This window comes from Buteo buteo, chromosome 4 (assembly GCF_964188355.1).
Source record: "Buteo buteo chromosome 4, bButBut1.hap1.1, whole genome shotgun sequence".
Taxonomy (NCBI): Eukaryota; Metazoa; Chordata; class Aves; order Accipitriformes; family Accipitridae; genus Buteo; species Buteo buteo.
The window spans coordinates 63,704,130-63,727,741 of NC_134174.1; the positions used below are offsets into that span (position 1 = coordinate 63,704,130).

Here is a 23,612-nt window from a genome sequence, read left to right on the forward strand (position 1 = left end):
TTCTGAAGATTTTTCTTTCCCCACCCCAAAAAACTCCAGAAAAAGTCTTGAACTATTTCTGATAGCAAAATCTTTTCACTAGAACTAAACTGCAACTGTTGCTTTAAGAAAACTTCCCGATCTTTGAAGTGAGTGTACCCTGAGGCTGTAGCTACCTGAGTCCCTGGTGTCAGAAACAAAGCCAGGTTGTGAAGTTCTGTTGCTCTTTTCTGTCTGAGTTTGCTGCCATTTCAGCTGTGTTGCTGCATTGTTTGTGCCTCTGCTGTAAATCGGGTCATTCAGCCATTTGCAAGATACGGGCTAAAAAACTCTTTTCAAGCTGGTTTTGCTGGTGAAGCCAGCACTTTTTGAAATTATGATCTAAGTCACGTAAATTGTGAGCAAACCCTTTGAAACACATCGGTTGAGGATTTTATGTGATATAAAGCATTAATCTCCAGTCTTCTTTTACCTTCACAAAAGCCTTATTAAAATAATGTGAATGGGTTAGTAATAACCTGACAAGTTTTCCTTAAAAACAACAAAAATTGTTTTTATTTTGCCTGAGCTATTGCTATATTGCTGCTATTGTGAATAAAGAATAGAAAGATTATACAATGACAAAAAAACATAGCAAAGGCAGCACAACCTAAACAGTCTGGAGTTTTAGATTGAAGAATTTCAGAACTTCTGTTTGCTTGATTTTATATATTGTACAATATATTAGGTTTTTTTTTTCCTTTAAGTCTATCAACCAAAGCAGTTGCTACTGCTGACATCACTTGCTTTTAGTTTTGCTAACTGGGATCTTTGTACAATTTGTATGAAATCAGCTTTATGTAGGCTATAGTCCCTTTCAAAATCAGTTACTTTTCTTGCATCCCTGAGGCTGCATTTGAGTTTGAAATCTGCCTGTCCTGATCACTTTGCAGGAAGAGAGCTATTTCTGAAGTGGCCACTTGTTAAAATTGACAAATCTTTATGCAAAAGTGTGATTATGTATAAATGAATAATGAGAAGAGTGCATTTTAATTTTCATGTCAGATTTGGTGGCTGTAAGAAATAAGCTCAGCCTGAATTTTGAAAATTTAAGAGAATGTTTTAAGTCTTACTGGTTTTAAGTAATCAAGGTGCTAGACCATAACAGTTTTTAACAGTATTTGTGGGAATGAAATTCACATCCTTTCTCAATTTGAAAAGTTGTAAGTTTTCAAAAACATGATAAAGCAGACAACTTGTCTATAACATTTTTATAATGAAAGATAATGTTCTTGGGGAAGAAAAAATGTTAGAAATAAAGGCTCAGAGTGTTCTCTCTATAGCAAAGTATAGATCAGTTCTGTAAAAACTATGTGAGATTGAGGTGATGAGCCCATATGTATTTTCAGTTTCCACAGTCTCAGTCACAGCTCCGAGCTCCCAGGCCTGCAGGTCCACTGGTCCAGGCACCTCCTGTTTTGCTGCAGAACCAATATGAGCCCGTTCAGCCACACTGGTTCTACTGTAAGGAGGTGGAGGACAAGCAAATATGGATGCCATTCAGCATTCTGGATTCTGCAAAACTAGAGGAAGTCTATAATTCCGGTAAGTCATATCTTACTCAGAGGTGAACAGAAGGACTAGAAGGAAGATATTAGAGTAATGCCACTCACCAGTGAGAGAGTGATATGACAGTAATAAGTAATGTTAATACACATCTTGAAGATGTATTTTGTGCTACTTGATTTATTCACTTACGTTATCTATTGCTTCGTGCTGTCAGTGTTAAGATGTATATCCCTAGTGGATATTGCATTTTCACATAGAATTCCTAGTTACCCATGTCTTGGTTTGCCTTTTTGTTAAACTCTGTCAGCTCTGGAGTAAGTATTCATATTTGGGAGGTGCTCAAAGGTTTTTTTTTTTGTGGTGTACAGAGCATATAGAAGTGTTTTAGGAGCAACACAATGGTTGCCTGATATTACGAAGCTTCTCTTCCAAGGTATAGCTATCTGTCTTAATGGCCTTAATTCATCACAGAAGTGATTGGGGCTGGGGCGACAGAGAAAAAAGATTGTATGTGTTAGTATTGTAACCGAGTGTGACTTTGTGTCATAGTCCAGCCTGATCCTGAGAGTGTGGTTCTGAGCACTGACGGGGGACGCTATGATGTGTACCTGTATGACAGAATGAGGAAAGCTGTTTACTGGGAAGAAGAGCCTTCTGAAGTGAGACGATGCATGTGGTTTTATAAGGGAGACAAGGATAGCCGGTTTATTCCTTACACTGAGGATTTTAGTGATAAGCTAGAGGTTAGTATTACCTTTATATAAACTTCATGAAGAACTTGATAGTTCTTTGTATTTATGACCTTAGAAATACTACTTTGTGTTTCATGAAAATGATTTCCAGAATGCACTTTCTAGAATGTAAGTAAGCAAATCCTGGAAAGGGGAGTGGCTAGAAGGCCATGTTGCTCATGCATAGGTCCTGCACCATTGTGACCTAAAATCAACTTGTGTAGTGCTTCATGTGACACTTTTGTATAAATAAAGTTATGTAAATTATAACTTTAACATTACAGATGATGCACAAGGCCAAAAAATAGTTCGTCTGAGAAGGCATACTGATTTTGTGTAACTTGTTTACTGTTTCAGGCAGAATATAAAAGGGCTGTAACGACAAATCAATGGCATCGGCGGCTTGAATTCCCAAATGGGGAGACAATTGTTATGCATAATCCCAAGGTAATAGACTTTGGCAATTGGTTCTCACAGAATTCATTAGGGGTGAATGAGCAGATGGATGGAAGCATAAACTGAATGCAGTCTTAGTCTTGTTTGATTGTTTTGGATAAGTGTGTATTAAAGATGATAAAGTTTATAGAACATTGAACTGCTCCTTGCTTCGATATGCTGTCACGTGATTAAAAGACAATGCTTTCTGAAACCTAAGAAGAATAAGGGTTTGCATAGTAAATATTTCAACTAAGCATAACTGGCTGCAAACAGGAGGCAATTTGAATTAGTTTAACCTCAGACAGCCTGTACCGAATGGAAAGTAATTTAAACTAAGAGCTTTCATGTGGAGAAGAGCATTAATCTAACTATAAGGGAATTAGTTTGTGTATCTAAGCCATGAGAACTCTTCCACTGCAACTATTTTTAGGCTATGAGAATGTATAGCAAAAAAAAGCTATAAAAGTTCTTCCAAATACTCTGCTAACAGTTTCATGTGATTAAAACATGGACTTTAGCCTTATTGACCAACGCTGTTGACTGTTCACTTATCACACATGCAGTAATTAATAAATAAATAAAATAATCCAAGGGCCAGAAAGGATCACAGTTGCTCCTACCTTAAGCACTTATTAATGCTGGTTAAGGACTTCTGTCCAGTAAAAACCTGGAGAAGGAGTGCTTAAACCACTTGGTGTTGTAAATATGAATTCAGACTATACTGAGTCAGTGTAAGTCTTATAAACAGCTGTGCTACTGAATTCCTCACTTTCTGGGGTTTCTGGGCTACTTTCAGTGTTGTTGTCCTTCCCTGAAAAGCACTCCACTTTTTTCTTTCTTTTTTCTTCTCCGCCCCCCCCCCCCCCCGCCCCGAGTAATTGTAAGTAGGGGTAGTGTTCAGTATCCTCACATAAACAGTTATCTGCTAAGGAAGAGTGGATACTGGGGTATAGGAAAGAGGAGCTTGAATAATGCTTGTCTAAGGAGTTAAAATTGTTAAGAATCACTGAGCAGGCCAGCTTCTTCAACTAGTGGTTACTTTTGTTTAAGTCATCTGGTTGCTTTTCACACTAATGAGAATTACCTGTGTTAGTTTATAATCTAGTTCTAGTGAAGCTGTCACTGCTACAAGGAATAGCTCTAGGGTTTTCTAAGGCTTTTTTTTGCATATGTGCTAACTGAAGAAAACAGTCGAGTCTCAGATGCAAGGTAAAGCAATCAAACAAAAAGTGTGTTAAACCATGCGATGCTTTCAGACTAACAATATGAATCATAAGGTTTTGTGTTTGTAATTGGACAATGTATTTTTTTCAGGTCATAGTTCAGTTCCAACCTTCTGCCACACCAGATGAATGGGGCAGCACTCAAGATGGTCAGGCAAGACCCAGGGTAGTGAAACGTGGAATTGATGATGACCATGATGAAATTCCTGATGGTATGTGATTACTGTATGTGGGTCTGCAACTTGAGCAGTTCGTTCGGTTCTGTGCAAAAGTTGGACAATAGTGACTGAAGTGGCAATGCACTGTTCGTGCCTAGAATCTAAAGATTAAAGTTACTCCTTAATCTAAGCTGCTTGAAAGAAGTTATCTGGTTTGGGTTTTCTTTTAATCAAAGGAGTGCTGTGGGCTATGTTATGTCCTGAACTGTGTTATGTAATAGGCTTTATAAAGCAAGTACATCTTAAAGTTGCTTGACTCTAAATGTCACCACTGCAGTACATATTGGTACTCTGAATTTTTTCTTTTCTTTTTCTACAGGAGAAATGTCCCAAATTGACCATCTAGTATTTATGGTTCATGGCATAGGTCCTGTATGTGACTTGAGATTTAGAAGCATTGTTGAATGTGGTAAGTTTTTGCTTGTTTAATGAGAAGTTGTATTCTTGACTGTTTAATTGTGGGCCTCTAGATCTCTCATTCAGATAAGCATGCCTTTTAAAAACAAAGTCTCTAATGTTAAGAAGTTCAATTTCTGGTAGAATTTTTTCCTGATTATTTTCCAAAAGCAGAACCCGTGTTTTGTCAGACTTATGGCTTTAACTGGTCTTAATATTAGACCTCAATATTAGACTTGCAGAATGGTTTGGGTTTTGGGGTGTATGGGATGTGTTTTTTTTTTTTTTGTGGTGTGGATGTATGTGTTTGCTTTGTGTGGCTTGTGTTTGTGGTGGTGTTTGTGTGGGTGGTTTTTTGTTTGTGTGTGTGGTGTTTTTTTTTTTTTTGTTTGGTTGGTTGGTTTTTTGGTTTTTGTTTTTTGTTGTTTTTTTTTTTTACTACACTCTAGTACAACTGAGGAAATTAGAGTGGCCATGTCTGGTCATGGAGTAAAAATGCATTCATTGCGAGATGAATGGAACCTTGCTAGAAAATCCACTTTAAAAAAAACTAAAATACGTTTTCTTCTAGTTAGAGGAGTAATACTTGAACATTTTTCCGCTTCGCAGTTTCCTTCATTTATAATTGACTATGTCTGAAGTTGGAGGGCAAAAAAAAGAATATTTGTAATTGTGTGCTACATGAGTACCGCTACTGTCAGATTTTCATTATTCTTCTTCTCTACAGTTGATGATTTTAGGACTGTTTCTCTGAAGTTGTTGCAGACTCACTTTAAGAAATCTTTAGAGGAACATAAAGTGAGCAGGGTGGAATTTCTCCCAGTTCACTGGCATAGTTCTCTGCATGGAGATGCAACAGGTGTAGACAGGTGAGTATATCGTTTAATGTTGAGAACTTCATACAAGCTGCATCTTACAGTTTTTGTAAAGTGGATAAAAAGAGAAGTTAATATGCTTTGTAAGCTAGATGAATAAATGTGCGACTGTTACAAAAGAGAATCGCGGTTTTTGTTAACATTTTGATGACGAGTATAGAGAAAGCTGGGAAGGCATGTGGAGTATTTTTCTCTTGTTTATTTTCATGACATTGAGTGACAGGATACGTGTACGCACAGTTTTTCAGTACTGCATTTTCATGAAAGTGGCTAATGCATTGATACATGACGATGAGTGAGTGTGTAGAGATAGTGATTGTAAGTACGAGGTGGTGAGCATGATGTATTGCCCAGCAGCAGCTGTGTACAATTTATAGTGGGGAGTTTTCTCACTTGTACCTTCCTGCAGTCTGATTGAGTCTCACCCTAGATGTCAGTGTCCTCTTTCTGAGGAAGGCATTGAGCCCTCTGTCCAGTTCTAAAGTAGTACCTGAATTATCATTAGGCAGTTGAGCTAAGATTTTCTTTTTTTTTTTTTTTTTTAAACAAAGTATCTATGTTTGCGTAGGAGTGTTACATCAGTTCAAAATCACTTCCTGGTGCCTGTCCCTTTGCTATTGCTTGACATTTCAAGCTGTTTTCTCTGGCTTAGAGATAGGGAAGTAGAAATTGCGAGGGTAGCAACCTGTACCATTTAGAGCGCAGGATGGTGTTCTCCCAACTGTTCTAGCTTAGTCAAGTCATATTGCTTTCCTAGAGTCTTAGTCTTTTATTCACACTTGAACACTGCATTATCATGAGGAAGGATCCTTATTCTGTTAATCAAACCAGGCAACACTAGCTAAGGCAGTCTCAGTTCTCTAGCAATTCCATTGCAGCTGTCTTAACTCCAGGCAGGCAGATGGTGATGTGAAGTTTCTTCTTCAAAAAGAGTATTATGTTGCCTGTTACTTGAATTTCACCTTCAATTTTTATATGCGAGTTCTCTTTCTCTTCTACTTTGACCAATCTGCTCACAAAACTTTCCTGTTACTATATGAGAGCAGTGTTGGAACAAAGAAGAGATTATTTCAGACATCCCTTCAGCCTGGAGAGAAAAAGGGGGGCTGTGTCTTTCTCAAATTTGTACAATCAGCAGATAGCACTAACGTATGAATATGCAATGAGGTCAGAAGGCTGTATTTTTTTTTTTTTTTTACTGTATGTAGAAACCATATCTGTAGTGTTTACATTGCAGTTCTACTACCTGTCATTTCAAAACTTATCAAAGTTCTTATCTGCATTTCTTCAAAGGCATTCATGCTTCTAATGATTTTGTGTTACTAGGAACATAAAAAAAATAACTTTGCCGAGCATTGGACGCCTGCGCCACTTCACCAATGAAACACTCCTTGACATACTGTTTTACAACAGCCCCACCTACTGTCAGACGATTGTGGACAAAGTAGGGATGGAAATGAATCGTTTGTATGCACTTTTCATGAGTCGCAACCCAGACTTCAAAGGAGGAGTCTCTGTGGCTGGGCACAGTTTAGGTACTTATCGAAGGAACTGATTTGGGATAAAACCAACATTCCTACACTAAGGCAGATGGAACCTTCATTAAGCGTGAGGCTAAAATTAGCTGATAGGGCATGGTTGTCTTTCAGAATATGGCTGACTAAAAGTCAAACGCCTCTCAATAACTAAGTTTATAAAGCATTGAGAGAAGGTTAGTACTTCATGGATGCGTACATTTCCCTGCCCCACTCCGCCCCCACTTTAGTTTCCTTCATGAAGACTTAGTGTCTAATTTGTGTTTAAAAGTTGACAGGTTATCTGGTGTCTTGTTAGGTGGGTAAATTCTGTGTCTCAGAACCCCCACTTAGTAAAAATAAGATAATTTTTTGGAACATAGAATTAGTGTTAGAACGACATATGGCATACTGGTTTGGGCTGGAACTTTTCCTCCAGATTGGCAAGCAGTCTAAGATGGTTAAGGAACGATAGTGTAATCATGGCAACTACATAAAGCACGAACCAGGGGGGAGGCTGGGAGGAAAGGTTTGCTTTTTGCTGAGAATGATCATGTTCAATTTAATATGCGGGTATTTTAGTTTTAATTCAGCCATCTTTTTTAATCAGTCTGTACATTGCTATTACTATTGCATATAAATCATGCTTGGGATTTAGGGATAGGAAAATCTGACATTTTTCCCAAGGCAACTTTAATTCCTGCTTCCAGGTTCCTTAATTCTATTTGACATACTGTCTAACCAGAAGGACTTGGCTTCATCAGTAAATACTGGACCATTCACTGGTGTTAATGGGACTGTAAAGGACGTGGCTGTTCATGATAAACAGGTAATTTGCATGCTAGTCTTTCCAGGAAAATAGATATGATATTTTCAGCAACTTTTTCTTAAGTTTTCAAAATTTATTAGCTGAAAAATGGTTGTGGGTTCTGATAGTACATTTTAACATGTTAATGGAAATACGCAGTTTTGTAAATATTGTCAGTTCTCAGGACAAACTGTTCGCATCTCTCTCAAGTTCCAAATAGGCCAGTAATGGGATTTGATCATGAACATCAGCTTTGACCCTTGTGGACATGTAACCTGAGTCTTAACAATATCTGAATGATGGGGGAGATGCATAAGAGGGAAAGAATCTACCTGTGTTCAGGCTTGAAACAGTTACCAGTTGTTTGACAAGTAAAAGGAAATATTTCTGAGTGTTGGAAAGCTTTTGCCTTTCTTAGTAATTTTTAAGTATGTATTTTGCTGGTCTATTATTAGTGGAAAAAATCCTGCTTTACTAAGAATGGGCATTAATTTACAAAGCTTAAGTGATAATGTTTTTATGAAAAAGTAGTTAAACTTTTTTTTTACTTGCTGCATATTGGTTTTTCACTGTTAGATGATGTGATTCCATTTCTGTGCTGTTTTGTTAAGATGACTGAAGATACCAGTTCCTTGGGCTCCTCAATTACTACTTCTGGTGATGACCTTTGTGAGCCTGAAATAGATGATGATGTTCCTACTTTGCAGAAGACTCTGGAAATGCTTAGTTTATCAGACTATGCAAGCACATTTGAAAAGGAGCGAATTGACATGGAGTCTCTGGTATAATAAGGTTCACTTCATTTATGGGGATTGCCCAGGGTATGTTTGGGGGCGGAGGGGTTGTGTTTGTTTGGGGTTTTTTTCTTTTTTTTTTTTTTTACTTTGAGTTTAGTGTACCATGAGGCATGAAAGCAGTTACAAAGTAAGGTAATTAACATTTAGTCTTCATGTCATGCATGTGACTATTTTTCTTGGTGTGGTGTATCCCCCCCAATTATGTTAAGGCGCTTTGTATCATGTCTTTAATTTTTTGTAATTTCTGTAGCTTTATAAAATGTCTTATCTAATTCATAAGTCATTGCCAATAAGAAATTATATATATTACTAGAAAAGATACTTTATATCTTTGATGTGTGTGTTTGATTTTTTTTTTTTTTTTTTTTTTAAGCTCATGTGTACAATTGATGACCTGAAGGAAATGGGGATACCTCTTGGACCAAGAAAGAAAATAGCTAATTTTGTAAAAGACAGAGCAGCCAAGCAGGTAAATATGACTTTTTATTTCATTCCTGAAAAATGTAAAGCAAATGAAACTGAATTCCTTACTGTGGAGTAACTTCTATTCTTTAAAACACTTGTTAACATCATGGGCTTATTAAAGGAATTTTGCCAACTGTGAAATAAACCTTTTTCCTGATTTTGAAACTTTTCTCAAAAGGAACAAAAGAAAACAGTAGCAGAAAAGAAAGCAGTGCTGGCTGCCACACTGCAAACTCAAGAAGATGCCCAGAAAGCAAAAGAGGCTTCTGTCTCCCCTTCAGAGTCTGGTCAGCTACCCCCAAAGAGGAAGCTTCCTGTTGGTGCATCCGTTTCATCTGTGAACATTGACTATGAGTATTTTGAAGTTGGAACTGGCCAGGTGAGACTACTTAGATTTAAATGATTCATTTGGAAGAATGCTGTCCTTTTGCTTGGTTTTGTTTCTTTTAATGTTGGTGACTTTGTGCTACTCCCCTTGATGTACAAAAGTTATGTTTACGTAGAACTTTACCCTTTGGCAGGAGGGAGGGCTGGGAGAGTGGGTTAGATTACGGAAAAGCAAAACTTACTGTAACAAGGATACCACTACAATTCATTTTTTCTTTCAGCAATGAGTGAGCTGTAAATATGGTTCTGTTCCAGAAGCAGAACTGTGTGAATGACATAATATTGAATGGTTCTGTGGCTTTACAGTTAACACGGTAGCCTAAGTTGATCCATTTATGCTGATATATTTAAGTTTTACCTCAAACTTAACTTAAAAACCAAACCTTGAAGACTTCCTGTTTTAAATATATTTTTTAAATTTTTTTCATACTTTTGAATTTTTTCGTTAAAAATCATTTAAATATTATACTATTAATATGTACTGGTACTATGGTATTAGTATGGAAGAGGGCAATGTAGCTGAAGCTTCCTGGAAGTACTGTGAGCATGTGGTTGATTTAATACAGAACTTATTTCTCCTTCCTAGCTAATCATTATATTAACTAGCTGGCAGTTCTGAGAGGTTTTATATCTGATTTCTGTCTGTTAGGTTTCTGTGGTTTACAGTGCATTGGACTTTGAACCAGATATTTTCTTTGCTCTCGGTTCTCCTATTGGTGTGTTCCTTACTGTGAGAGGTGTGGAGAAGATTGATGAAAACTACAGACTTCCTACCTGCAAGGGATTCTTCAATATCTATCATCCAGTGAGTAAGCAGTACTTTTGAGATTTGATTTTAGTTGATGCAGATGACAAAAATGCAGAATACTAGGTTTTAACCTCTAAGCATTACACCTCTCGTTCCCCTGCATACATTTCCCAAAACACCCTTTTTAAAAAAATGACCCAACTGAAATACATATTCCAAATATTTGTGGTCTTTACTGCAAAAGTGAAGTAGAGCTGGCTATAGATTCCATACCTAGCATTCTAGGTATGGGTTGGCTTGATAATATTTGTTCTGTTCATTTTCAGAGCTTAAAGGATTTTTTTTTTTTTTTAAATTAATTTCAAGCCACTCTTGCAGATTTTTATAAAGTGTTTGTATTTGAGCCGTTTACAGGACTTCTCTGAGTTTCCAGTTTAGATTCTGGGAAATTTAGAAGTCCTTAGAGGTTTTGCAGCACATGCAGTACATTTGTCCTCTTCTGTCCCATCTTGCTTAACAATTAAACAGTGACGTGTTGGTAGAGATCATCAGAGTGCAAGAAAATTTTGCTGCTCTTTCAGTGTTGTGTTTCCTCTTTAGAATCTCTGTCTGTAGGGGAGCAAGACCTAATTAGTAAATGGTCATGAACTGAGTTTCTGTAAAGTGAAATAGAACAGAATTCAGAAGTGGTTCTCTATTAATCATAAATAGGGATTATTTTTTTTTTTTACTGAAATATGATAATTAGAATAATTTCTATGATAACTAAATGTCGACGTGTTGTTTCTTAACAGCTTGATCCAGTAGCTTACAGGTTAGAACCAATGATCACTGAAGACGTGGATTTAAAACCAGTTCTCATTCCACATCATAAAGGCAGAAAAAGGCTTCACCTGGGTAAAAAGAAAACTTACTTCATATATGGATCTCATGCCTAATTTACTCGTTTGATGCATTAGAATACTGTAAAATTTCAAGAGACTAATGAATGTTCCTGGATGTCTGACTCCATGTTTTTCCTGAACATCAGAGGGGATTCCTCCCAGCCCCATAAGTTGGGTATTCACAATTGCATTCAGATGTAATAATAGTAATTCCTCCAGATTTGAGCTTCTGATTACCAAAGTTCCATTTTAAAATCCCTGTATATTGCTTGTTCACCTTAATTTCTAAGATGATGTGAAACAGAAACTAAATTTACTGTTTTTTTTTTTTTTTACCTTGTCTCTAATGACCACCATGAAGTGTTTAACCAGTGTTTGTTCAGTATTGGAAACATTGTGTAAAAAGGTGGTTCCATAGCCATTGGTGGGCAGGGACTGGATTTTGTTGCTCACAAGTACACATCAAATTGAGGTGCTATACTTAAATTTTGCATACCTGATAAGGAAAGTCAGTTTTGCTGTACGGTTGACAGTATTACTGTTGTACAAGTTCACAGAGCCCTCCTGAAAGCTTGTCTTCAGGCACTTGGATGGAGAAATTCTGCAGCATCTATACTTTAGAAGGGTACATTAGAGAAGGAGTCTGCTTTTCTAGACTAGACAAGGTACTTGTTAAGGAATGTTTAGGTTACAACTCTCAAAAAGTGTATATAGTAAAGGAGAAAAATATGGTCTGTTGCTCTTCACTGTTTTTTCTTTGATGTAGGTGAATGTTACATGGAACAGTTGTGAGGCCTGATCTAACAGACTGCTGTGATTCTAACCAGTTATTGTGAAGAGCTCGCCTTCATTCAGACTTTCTCACCAGTATTGAATGGCAGCTTGGTTACTGGTGACACAGTTACTAAACTATAGCAGAATTACAGGCTAGAGTTGTCCAGGAGTGCTTCTCCAAATTCACTACTGTTGCAAGAGACATTGGCAGCTCTTCTGGTCTCTTCTGCTGTGCTGGAGTTTGAAACTAGTCTCTCTCTACTTTTCCTTTAGTGTAGGATGTTAGGAGTGGTTGTGGACGGTGTTGGTGTTGAGGGATTGGCTGGTGTAGCTATTTTTGTGGACCCTTCTGGATTTGGAGGCTGTTGGAGTGTTTCCTGTGCCAGTAGGTTTTAACTCTGACCCATTCAGTGAGAAACCAATTGTGTATTAGTTGCATTTCACCTAATCTTTTTGAATGGAATAGAGAAGCAAGAAACACACACGCGTGACATAGCAAGCCTGTTTCTCCTAATAATTGGGATGTTTGTTGAACAGGGTTTCATCATTCTGGTTTTAGTTTATAATTTTAATTCCTTCTACTGTGGTGATTTTTTTTGTTTTTTTACTTTTACTTTTTCTTAGAGTTGAAAGACTCTCTCTCTCGTATGGGATCTGATCTGAAACAGGGTTTTATTAGCTCTTTGAAGAGTGCATGGCAGACCCTTAATGAATTTGCACGTGCTCATACATCTTCAACTCAGCTACAAGCAGAACTGGAGAAAGTAGCTAACCAGATTAAAGAGGAAGAAGAAAAGCAAGTGGTAGAAGGTATGTGGACACATTATTGTTTTTCTTATAACTTATTGATCTCAAGTTAGTAGAAACTTGAGTATCCTAGTGATTGCTTGCTATTGATTTTCCTGACCCTATTAAAGAGGCCTCTGTGCTAGATGCCAGGTACCCACCAAAGCTGCTCTATCATTCCCATCCTCAGCTGGACAGGGGAGAGAAAATGCAATGAAAGACTTGTGGGTTGAGGTCAGGACAGGGAGAGATCACTTGGCAATTACCGTCACAGGCAAAACAGACTCAGCTTGGGGAAAATTATTTTAATTTTATTACCAATCAAATCAGAGTAGGATAATGAGAAAATAAACCCCAAATCTTAAAACACCTTCCCCGCACCCCCTCCCTTCTTCCTGGGCTTAACTTTACTCCTGAATTCTCTACCTCCTTCCATCCAGCCGTACAGGGGGATGGGGAATGGGGGTTGGGGTCAGTTCATCAGACATTGTCTCAGCTGCTCCTTCCTTAGCATGGGGAGGACTCCTCACACTCTTCCCCTGCTCAGCGTGGGATCCCTCCCACAGGAGACTCCTCCACGAACTTCTCCAACGTGGGTCCTTCCCATGGGCTGCAGTTCTTCACAAACTACTCCAGCGTGGGTCCCTCCCACGGCGTGCAGTCCTTCAGGCACAGACTGCTCCAGCGTGGGTCCCCCACGGGGTCACAAGTCCTGCCAGCAAACCTGCTCCAGCATGGGCTCCTCTCTCCACAGATCCACAGGTCCTGCCAGGAGCCTGCTCCAGTGTGGGCTTCCCACGGGGTCACAGCCTCCTTTGGGGATCCCCCTGCTCTGGTGTGGGGTCTTCCCCGGGCTGCAGGTGGAGATCTGTTCCACTGTGGACCTCCCTGGGCTGCAGGGGGACAGCCTGCCTCACCGTGGTCTTCCCCACGGGCTGCAGGGGAATCTCTGCTCCAGCGCCTGGAGCACCTCCTCCTCCTCCTTCTGCACTGACCTGGGGGTCTGCAGGGCTGGGGCTCTCACATCTTCTCACTCCTCTCTCCAGCTGCAATTGCTGCTGCATGGTTGTTCCCCCCTGCCACCCCTTTCCTATATCTGTTCTCTCAGAGGCACTACCTCCGTCACTGATGGGCTCAGCCTTGGCCAGTGGCAGGTCCGTCTCGGAGCCGCCTGGCATTGGCTCTGTCAGACATATGGACATAGTGGAAGCTTCCAGCAGCTTCTCACAGCAGCCACCCTTGTAGCCCCGCCAGTACCAAAACCTTGCCACGCAAGCCCAATACAGGAGTATTAATGTTAAATGTAAGATCTACTGCTGAATTTTTTTGCCTTTTAGGAAAGGAAAAGATAAGAGCTTTTACTGAAGGATATTTTAGGCTTGAGTTTGTATAACCTTTCAACTTTCTGTTGGCAGGGCAGGTTTTTAAATCCATTGTGTTTTCTTTCCTTTCAGGGCAAATTAATACAAATAAATATTTGTGAGATTTATTCTCTTCATCAGTGTTCTGCTGAGTTTTTGGGATGAGCTAAGAAGCATTTAAGTATGTACTCTTAACGGAATAAAATGCTGTTGAGGAAAATAAACTTATTGGATATAAATACTACCCCAGTGATACCAAGGGCAGGCTTCCCAGTTGTGAATTATCCGTCAGTATTTAGTAATGCTGTCTTTGTCTATTCTTACAAAGATGAAACATTCCTCCTGGTTTAAATTGAGGATAGCGATTGACTCTATGCAAGGGGGATGTAAAAATATATTATTTCAGGTTATTTGCATGTGGAGTGACTGGATATGTCTATGTATAAACAGTGGGGTTTGTTTTTCAAATTGCTTAGCTGCTACTTTGTGAGCTGTTCTTCAAACAAGCTCTGTTTAAACTGTTATGAAAGAAATAAGCCTATAGTTCCAGTAACCTTTCCAAATTATGCAGTGGCGTGCTAGTCAGTTGAGGCTGTTGTTATTGTCTTATCGCAAGCACTTGGAAATTATAGCAGAGAAAACAGGTGATATTTCTTGATTATAGTCAAGCAGGCTGTGCTTGAAGATAGTTTAAATCTTAAACTCTTTAATTTTAGCTGAAAAGATCACTGAAAGTCCAGAACCTCCAAAAGATGAAGATTTTTTAGTGAAGGTTGGAATGCTAAATGGAGGACGTCGTATTGATTATGTTCTACAAGAAAAACCAATAGAAAGCTTCAATGAATACCTTTTTGCTTTACAGAGTCATTTGTGCTACTGGTAAGAGGAAATACTTGTGATTCTATAGATACTGCTTTTCTCATATAACCATGTATCTTTAAATGTTGGTAATGACTTGCCTACCATTTATCTTACTCCTATTGTCTGTTATTTACCTATGACCAATATGATAATAGCTAGAGCCATGTTTCCTGTCTTGAGGATTTTATAGTGAAAACTCAGGTGATGTCTGTCAAAAATCATGCCCTAGTGTTCCACTTCAAGTACAGTTTGACAAAAATAACTGGGTTTATATACACAGGTCTATTTTTCAGGCTGCTGCTGATTTGAGAAGTTAAAACGTTGCAAAAAGACTGTCCAATTATAAAGCTACCAGAATAGGAGTGGTTCCAGTGGTCGATGTGTATGCATGTGACTTAAGAGACCTGAGTTTTCTGGATCTTTGTAATCTTTGAAATGTTTGGAAAAGATGACTGCCAAGTTGGATATGAGGTCCTCATCACCTAATTCTGAAATGGCCTCTTGTTTGGAAAGATACTGCCTTCCCACACAGGCATACTGTAAAGATAAATTTGTTATACTCTGGATGCTCAAGTGTTATATAATTGAGACAGTTTGAGTATTAAGTAAACACTATATATGACTTTCCAGGAGTGTCAGTCTCAAGGTGTTGCACCTAGATGTCACCCTTAGCTAATCTCATTTCAAAATAAAACTCTGCATTAGCACAAAGTAAACAAATCTATCATCCTATTTACAATGAAGACATTGCATACCGTTCTTATGAACTTTGACACTCAAAATGCACACCTTTAGCTACAATCATTTTCAAAACAAGGAAAGCTCTATGAGCATTTTGACAGCTGTAGTTTTTCAAATAAAACTATTCATGAAGGAATTGTATTAGACTACAACATGTAGTAAAACTTTTATTACCTCTTCATGTTGGAATGAAATTGCTGGGTATTAACAAAAAAAAAGGAAGAAAAAAGGCACAGTGGAATTTCCTGTAAACTTGGATGGTTATGATTTACCACTTGTGTACAGTGGTTGCTTGTACACAGAACAATTTATAGAACAACAAGCAGAGTTTGATGTCATCGTGTAGTCAGAGCTGCAGTACTCCATTGCCTTATCTGGATTTGGTTTCAATTTTTTTCAGTGCTTACATGTTTCAAATGGAGAAAGATATAACTCCATTTATAGGAATGTCATGACCGGGGCTGGACAGACCAGGCAGGGGTAGTGCTGAGTTTGGAATTCCCTTGGGCTAAATTAAGGTAAAACAACACCAAATGATCAGTTGAACGTTTTATTCGTGGCAGAAGCAGCCTGAACTAGGGAGGTGTAACAGTAGGTGGTGGGGTCTCTCACAACAGGAACTGGCATGAAATTACCTCAGTAAACCATGTAACCTGGGGTAACCATATACATCAATTCAGGGAAGAAGGAGATCCCTCCCGTTGGGTCAGGAGGTTCAGAGCAGACCCCCTTGCTTTCTAGACTCCTCAGAGAGGAGCCCGGGGTGGCTGGATCCACTCCCAGGCCCAGACTTGGTCAATGGTTTTGTGTCCAAAGGGATGAAGAGTAGGGAGTATGAAAAAGGAGAGAGAAAGAGAGAGCGAGACAGAGAGAGGAAGAGGAAAAGAAAAGAGAAAGATTTTACCATTCCTGGGTCCAGCTTTGCTCTAGTCAGTCAAGGAGTCCAGTTCTGGTGGGCACATGTGCATGGGGCTTCAGTTTGTGTCCTTTTATTATCTCCTTGCCCCTCCTTTGGGCGGGCACTCAAACTCATTAGTCTAATTAGGTGTCTTGTGGGGTTTGTGTGGGTTGCTTGGGAGTAACTTCTTCCCTGCAGGCATGACCATCGTTTGATCTTTGGCCATGCGTGGTGAGCTGCCCGGCTCAGCGCATCCGAACACAGAGCTCCCGCAGGCCTTCCCAGTCCTGTTGCTGATGTCCTCTGCTGACCTGTGCTGATCGACTTCTTTTCATCTGGGCTAGTTGTTATGCAGAACTTGCCCCACCACAATGTTTGAGACATTAAATCTTTCAGTCTCTCACAAGGAATAGCAGTAACCATTGACCTGTTGCATTTGCCCTTATGAGTTCTCTTTTTTTGGTGTGTTATTGGATACATTTTATTATTGTCATAAAATTAAGCACACATGAATATACACAAGGTGTGAAATGGTAGAGCAAGGGATGCGTAAACTGTATTTGGCGACATGACAACACACCTTTATATGTAATAGACAAGCTTGGATGTCAGTTGCTGAGCTGTGCAAAATGCTATTGGTGAGGGAGGAGTGACTCGCCTCCTGGTTTGAGTTTAGCAGGTGCTGGACAAGAAGTGCTCTACACTATTTTTGAAGGTTTTGATTTTCAATAGCTAATAATTTTTAGAAGCAGGCATTTTTCCAGGGGTTAAAATACAGAATTGAAAGCATTACCTGAAGGATCTTATTAATGTCAGTATCACTGACATTGTCAAAGATCAGTACCTGCCAGAGAAGGGATTATCAAGGCTGCAGTTCTGCTTTGTGCCAGCACTGTTGAGCATTGAGCTCTGGCAGGGCTCCCCGAGCAGTTGGTGACCCAGTGGTGGCAGTGCTGTTTCGTGAGTAGAGTTGAAGGAACGGGGAGTTCTTTTCTACAAGGCGGCAGCTGATTGTTGCCAGGTTTTTAAAAACTTGCTACCCATAGTCTTTTTTGTCATTCAAGTAAGGAGGATAAGCACAATGATTACTGACCCAAATATGAGAGCGTGGGGGCTGGGGTGGGTTTGGTTTTTGTTTTTTTTTTTTTTTTGGAGGGGGGTGGTGGGGAAAACCTTAAATGAAATGCTCTGCATGTTAGAGAGAACAGAGCTTCTGTGCTGATCCTTCTGCTTTCTTTTTTGCTTGCTCATTTAATAGTGGAGACCATCAAGAAATGTGGTTACTATCTCTGTACTCAGTTGTAGAAAATATCTGTAGTCCCTTAGCTTGCACATTTAGCTCTGTACTGGTGTTCTGTAAATGATGGTCCTCACATTTGGAGGATCACAGTTGGACCATCTAAATCTTCTTTACTGTTTCCCTGCGTCATTTCTTTTAAAAAGCACAGGAAGCTACCCTTATCTAGCAACTCTTGCAGCTTTGGAACTTTGTTAAAATGTGCCTGTTTAACTTTGTTATTTTTTTGCAGCGATTCTTACTCTTTTATATTGGTATTGTTCATGTGTGTTTAAATAACATTTTATAGATGAGTAAGAAGATTTAAGTCTGTCCCTGTTAAATTTAAATTCAGATAGCCTGAAGCTTTGATTTTTAAAAGAGGAGGGAAAACAGCAACTTGGAAACATGGCACTTGAATTATATTAATCTTTAAATTATTTGAGAACTTCCTTACTTTTTAGCAGTAAGGAAGAGAGGAAGACTATGGGTATTTCACATAGTCTATTTACAAGAAAGTGCCAGCCAGTTAGGAGAGAAGAATTAGAATATTGCTGCAAGAACTGGCAAGGCTGAGTTTTGAGTTTTGGGCTAATAGATGCAGTGGAGCAAGTAAAGGAAGACAGCCTTGACAAGTAGAATGTATTCTTGGTGGAATATATTCAGGAGCCCATTGCAGACAAAAAGTGATAGATTATTTGAGGATATTTAAGCCAAATGAGTAACATCAAAAAAGTGGATAGATAAGGGCATTTTGAGTTGCAGCGTAGTAAGTTAGGGGGAACAGAATGGGGGAAAACGCAGTAGAAAAAGGTAAATGCATAGGCTAGGGCTGATAGCAGAAATAAGGCAAAACTGTTGAAGAATTGTAGCTTGAAGGAAGTTGGTAGAGGTAGCATCATGTTCCCGAAAGGTAAGTGGTAGGGCAGTAGGTTGGGCAAACTTTTTAAAGAGCTGGAATGGGATGAAGTGTGGCTTACAAGAATTAGAACATGGACTGTACTAAAATAATGCATTTACATTCTTCATAGGGGATCTGAAGACACTGCCTTGCTGTTTCTCAAAGAAATATACAGGACTATGAATATCAATCCTGAGCAGCCACAGCACTGATGTATGGAAACATGAATTTGTAAGTTTGTTTTAATATAACTTATGTACTCATATGAAATTCAGCTGCAACTTAGATGTCTTTACTTTCTCTTTTCCTCTGAAGTTTAAATTATGAAGCGGGAAGCTGCAAAGTGTCATTTTGATTGCAAAAACAATTTCCAGACATAAATGCAGGGGAAGTCTTCAAGTTCTTCCCCCCTTCGCTCCCCAAAGATATCTGATGTTAGAGTTTCTGGTATGGGATAATAATTGCCAGTACAAATATGTGAAAAAATATGATCTCTCTTTATCATGTTTCTCCCCCAGTTCAGTTGTTCAATGAATGTTCAAGTATAGGAAAACTTGGTGATATTGGATATGATGAAACTTCATTTACAGTGCAGTAGATCAAAGACGACCAGCAGTGTTCCACTGTTGCAATGTCCATATTGTTGTATTGGTTGACCAATTGTGCACATGTATGCCAGGGAAGAAGTTGCTTGTCTCCTAAGAAGGTGTTAAACATTAATATTGATAAATTACTGAATGAGACCTCTATATATGCCAGTATTTTATTATCTTTGTATAGCCTAAGAATTTCAGTACAACAAGTGAAATGATATAGCATAGAAGTTGGTTCACTTTGAAAAGAAGTTAAATACACAATATAATTAAGTATCTTGGGTCTGAAATACACTTGCAAGTATTTTTATTTTAAGATGTGTGTTTCCTAACTGAGGATCTGTATTTTATCAGTTTGCATCACTGGGTGTTGTAGAATAGACTATATACTCTTTTGAGAGGCAAGGAGGAAGAAATATGCACCTTACCTTTTTGGAATTGTATGACAAGATATTTTCTGAATATATTTCTCAATTTTTTCAGAAAAACTGATAATGTCAAGGTACATAAATACCCAGTATGAAGAGAAATACTTGACATTTCAGAGAGTATTCTAGATAGCTTTAACTGGTCCCATACAGTTTTAGTAGTCTTTTGTAACAGAATGCTTCTGATGGTCAGTTGATAGCATCTTTTTTTAAAATGAAATGTCATAGCTGATCAAATGCATTTTTTTAAAGCATGGACAAATAATAGGAAAAAGGCACTGTTTGGCTGCACAACTCTGACAGTGGTGTATTAGTTATCACAATGGCTTATGCAGAGTCTCAAGTCACAGTTGCAGAATTTTTTCTCTGCTTTTATTTCTTTATGACTGCTTAGGCTGAAATCACATGAAGCTTATTGCTACAGAAATAACTTTCGGTCTCATTGGTGGGGGTTGGGGGTGGGATGTGATAATTTATCACCACAAAGTTAGTGGGTTTGTTGCTTAGCTTCAGCATACACTGGTATAATTGTATTTTTCATTGAGAACTACACAGTCGGAGGACCGTTCAGCAGGATGTCATGCAACAAAGCATAGTTAAGGAAATCTGTGTGATTGTAATACCATCAGGAATTGCTCAGAACTTCTCTCACCACTTGCTTGACTGAACAGTGCTTGAGATGAGGATTCAAATCCCGGAGGCTTAAATGGGAGGTCAGTTAGGGCCCACTGGGATGCAGTTAATGACAAGTGATATCTTGGGAAGGCTGCACACTAGAAGGCCAGGATCTTTTTTACATGAGAAGAAATAAGTCTACATATGCTGTCTAAAATAATATCGCATAAGTCTTGCAGTAGGGAAAAGGAAAATTCTCCCCCAGTGTTAGACAGTAGTCAGATAGGGTTGGCATGTTTTTTCTTTTTTTTTTTTTTTTCTTTTAAGACCTTCAAATGTGAAGGGCGGCAGTGTGAAAGTAATGGATTATCCAGCAGTGCCTATGACAGCAACATCCATTTACCTATCTAGAAGTAGATTATCTGAAGAAACAGCCTCTCTCTTTGTGGGCTGCTCAAGGGAAAGAGTAAATGCCAAAGGTAGCTCTGGGCTCTCTCTTCATATTTTTCATGTTAATTGATTTGAACGCTGAGACCTGACCGCTTCCCTGCTTTGATGCGCAGAGCTACCTCTTGCTGTCCAGTTTAATTTCATGGTGTCTGCTGTCAGCAGGGGGAAAGAGACAGATGTACTAGCCTGCTTGCCTTTCCTCAGGAATGTTGATGTTTATGGTGCTGTTGGCCAGTACAGGTCCCTTTAACTTCTTGGGGACACTGGTAATTTTGGAGCAGATAAAATTTAGCAGAGGCAAGCTAAGGGAGGAGCTGGATGTTTGGTTTTATCTCTGGTCTGAATTAGCTGATCGTTTTCTTTCAGAGAGATGGAAGGAGTTGGTCAAACAATGTTGTTAAAAGTAGAAGAGGGCTAAGGTGGCCACTGTGCTTCATCATATGAGGATGAATTTTAAAAGCAAAGAGGGTCATTGATGCACAGCATCTAATGCATAGCATAGCTATGTAGTGTTCTGTCTTGGGAGGTTTTTCTTGACATCTGCTGGTAACTTACTCTTAACTAAGTCAAGTCAGCAGCGTGAACTGTCTTAGCTAAAATTACATATGAGAAGAATTCGTTGCATTTAAAATTGGTGACTAGCTACCAATATCTGTTTGCTTCTACTCACTGATAAAATAGTAAAAATGGTATTAAAACCTCTTGAGTTCTACTTTTATTTGGTATGAGTGACTTGATTTAGCTCTTCTAGATCATCTTAAAGCTGTTCTTTGTGAAACAGTAATACAGGGTTTCATGTAAACAATGTAAAGAAGTGCTTGGGACAACTTCAACACATAAATTGGAAATTTCATTTCCTGTATCTATTTTGGTAACTTGCTTGAAAGGAAACTGAAAATGCTAAGATGTTTTAAATGGCACTTGCAAATGAGAATTTTGTCCTTCTTTAGTAAAGCATAGCCACCACTAGCATCTTGATCTTTTTATTAGATTCACAGGAGTATATTTCACTGTGTTGGCTAGAAGATTTTTTCAAGTCGCTATACACTGTCTATACATTATTCTTATTTTTACAGCTCTTTTTAGGGGGCTGTAGTGAGGGAGGAGAATGCACCAGCATATTAAAACTTGGATGTATAAACTGTTGCACCTTTATTTCTATCTCTATTTAGAGTAGGATAATTTATTACCATAAGTTAAAGAATCTAGTAGCTAATTAAAATGTATAGTGAATGACATCCTATGAGCAGTTGTGGGCTCTTTCTGCTTGTAATTGTAATTGCCCATTTGTGTCCACAAGAAGTATATTTCAGGAGCTTATCGTATTAAAAAAATGATAAAAAATGCGTATGGATTTTTAGATCTTTTTGAGTCCTCTTGAAATTGAATGTTGGCATATTTAATTTTATTAGTACTACTGCAGGAATAGGAAACTTGATATATTTCATATTTCCCATATGTACATGTTCTGTTTTCTCTGCACAGCCATACCTGTTGCTCCGACAGACCTGGTGAAAAACGCTTTGAAGAATGCCTAGTATTTTCATAGTTACAGATGACAGGATAAGCGTCAGACTTTTTTTCTGCTGGTCCAGAACTTGCTCAGATTCTACCTTCTTGTGTCACTTCAAGCAAGCTTAAATTTTGAGATGATCAGCACTGTCATTCAAGAGATGGATGGAATGACACAATTTTGATCTTAAATTGGTTTAATTGTACAGTTGCCAAGTATAAAGTGATCGTCGAAGAAGGGTTTTTTTTGGCATGCAAATCATTACTTCTCTCCTTCAGCTATCCTGTCTCAGCTGGCTGTCAAACATGCTTTGCCCATCAAGGCAGCATGTCCTTATTAAAAAAGGACTTGTTGAGAAACAGCAATAATCTGCTTTTCTTGACATGTTTGTTGGTCCACCTTTTAAAAATAAAATGTGAACTGTAGTTATAACCATCTTTAATACAGATTACATAAAACAGTTCATATTTACTAAAAACTAGCAATCAGAATCATTTTCTTACTATTGTAAGTGTGATGGAGATTATTTTATAAAGACCTTTTTAAGCCTCTGTTAAGAGTTTTATTGTGGGGGTTTTTTAAGTAAAAATGAACATTTGACTTTGAAAATGTTAGAAGTTTGTTACAGCTAGTTCAGTGTTCACGTGTCCTGAAATGAAGAACAATTTATAATAACATGTTGGTCTGGTAATTAAGGTCACTTTAGTGAAACTAGGCTGCAGTTGAGAACTAAAATACTTAACCTTGACCTTGCAGTTTAGTATCTCAAAACAGTCAAAGTAAATAGAAGAATCTGAAGCTTATGAGTACTAGTGAAGAAACTAGGTCCAGACCTTCGATCCAGACTCCATTTTCGTGTAATGAAGTTGAGATGAGTTGGGTAGTATGAAATCCTTTGAATTCATGCCTCTGAATACTGAGCTTCTGTAGCTTTCCTCTGGCTTCAACTTACATGCAAATTGTGGCTTTTCTTAATATTAGTGACTTAACCTTACTACTGAGTATTTGCCTCTGTTATTGCAGTAAATGAATTTTGAAATGCAGTATGTTTTTTTTCTTGGTATATGTAAAATACACATTATTGTGTATATATTTGAGTTATTATAATTAAAAATACCTTATTTCCAGTGGGTCTTTACAGGAAGGTTTTGTATTCCATTACAGAAAACAGGTTGGGAGGGACCTCTGGAGAGGTTACTTAGTCCAGCTCCTGTGCTCAAGGCAGGAGCAGCTTAGGGCCTTGTTTAAGGATGGAGATCCTTCACCTCTCTGGGCCCTATTCTAATGTTTGACTACTATGATTGCAAATCTTTTTCTAACATGCAATTAGAATTTCCCACGTGGAGCTTGTGCCTATTGCCTCTTGTCCTTTCTCTGTGCATCTTCAGGAGTGATGTCTCTGTT

At 38.5% G+C, this 23,612-nt stretch overlaps 1 protein-coding gene across 1 annotated transcript in view; it reads left to right on the plus strand.

The window, feature by feature from the left end:
* SEC23IP (SEC23 interacting protein) overlaps positions 1 to 23,335 on the plus strand; it is a 28,234-nt gene extending 4,899 nt beyond the window's left edge. The window contains 17 exon segments of the mRNA XM_075026514.1: positions 1,368 to 1,563; positions 2,077 to 2,270; positions 2,616 to 2,705; positions 4,011 to 4,131; positions 4,457 to 4,546; positions 5,261 to 5,402; positions 6,735 to 6,943; positions 7,633 to 7,751; positions 8,342 to 8,512; positions 8,901 to 8,996; positions 9,171 to 9,371; positions 10,029 to 10,184; positions 10,922 to 11,024; positions 12,410 to 12,595; positions 14,649 to 14,811; positions 18,740 to 18,840; positions 22,181 to 23,335. Coding sequence (XP_074882615.1) covers positions 1,368 to 1,563; positions 2,077 to 2,270; positions 2,616 to 2,705; positions 4,011 to 4,131; positions 4,457 to 4,546; positions 5,261 to 5,402; positions 6,735 to 6,943; positions 7,633 to 7,751; positions 8,342 to 8,512; positions 8,901 to 8,996; positions 9,171 to 9,371; positions 10,029 to 10,184; positions 10,922 to 11,024; positions 12,410 to 12,595; positions 14,649 to 14,811; positions 18,740 to 18,821 — 2,319 coding nt within the window. The 3' untranslated portion in view covers positions 18,822 to 18,840; positions 22,181 to 23,335.
* The last annotated feature ends 277 nt before the right edge of the window (positions 23,336 to 23,612 follow it).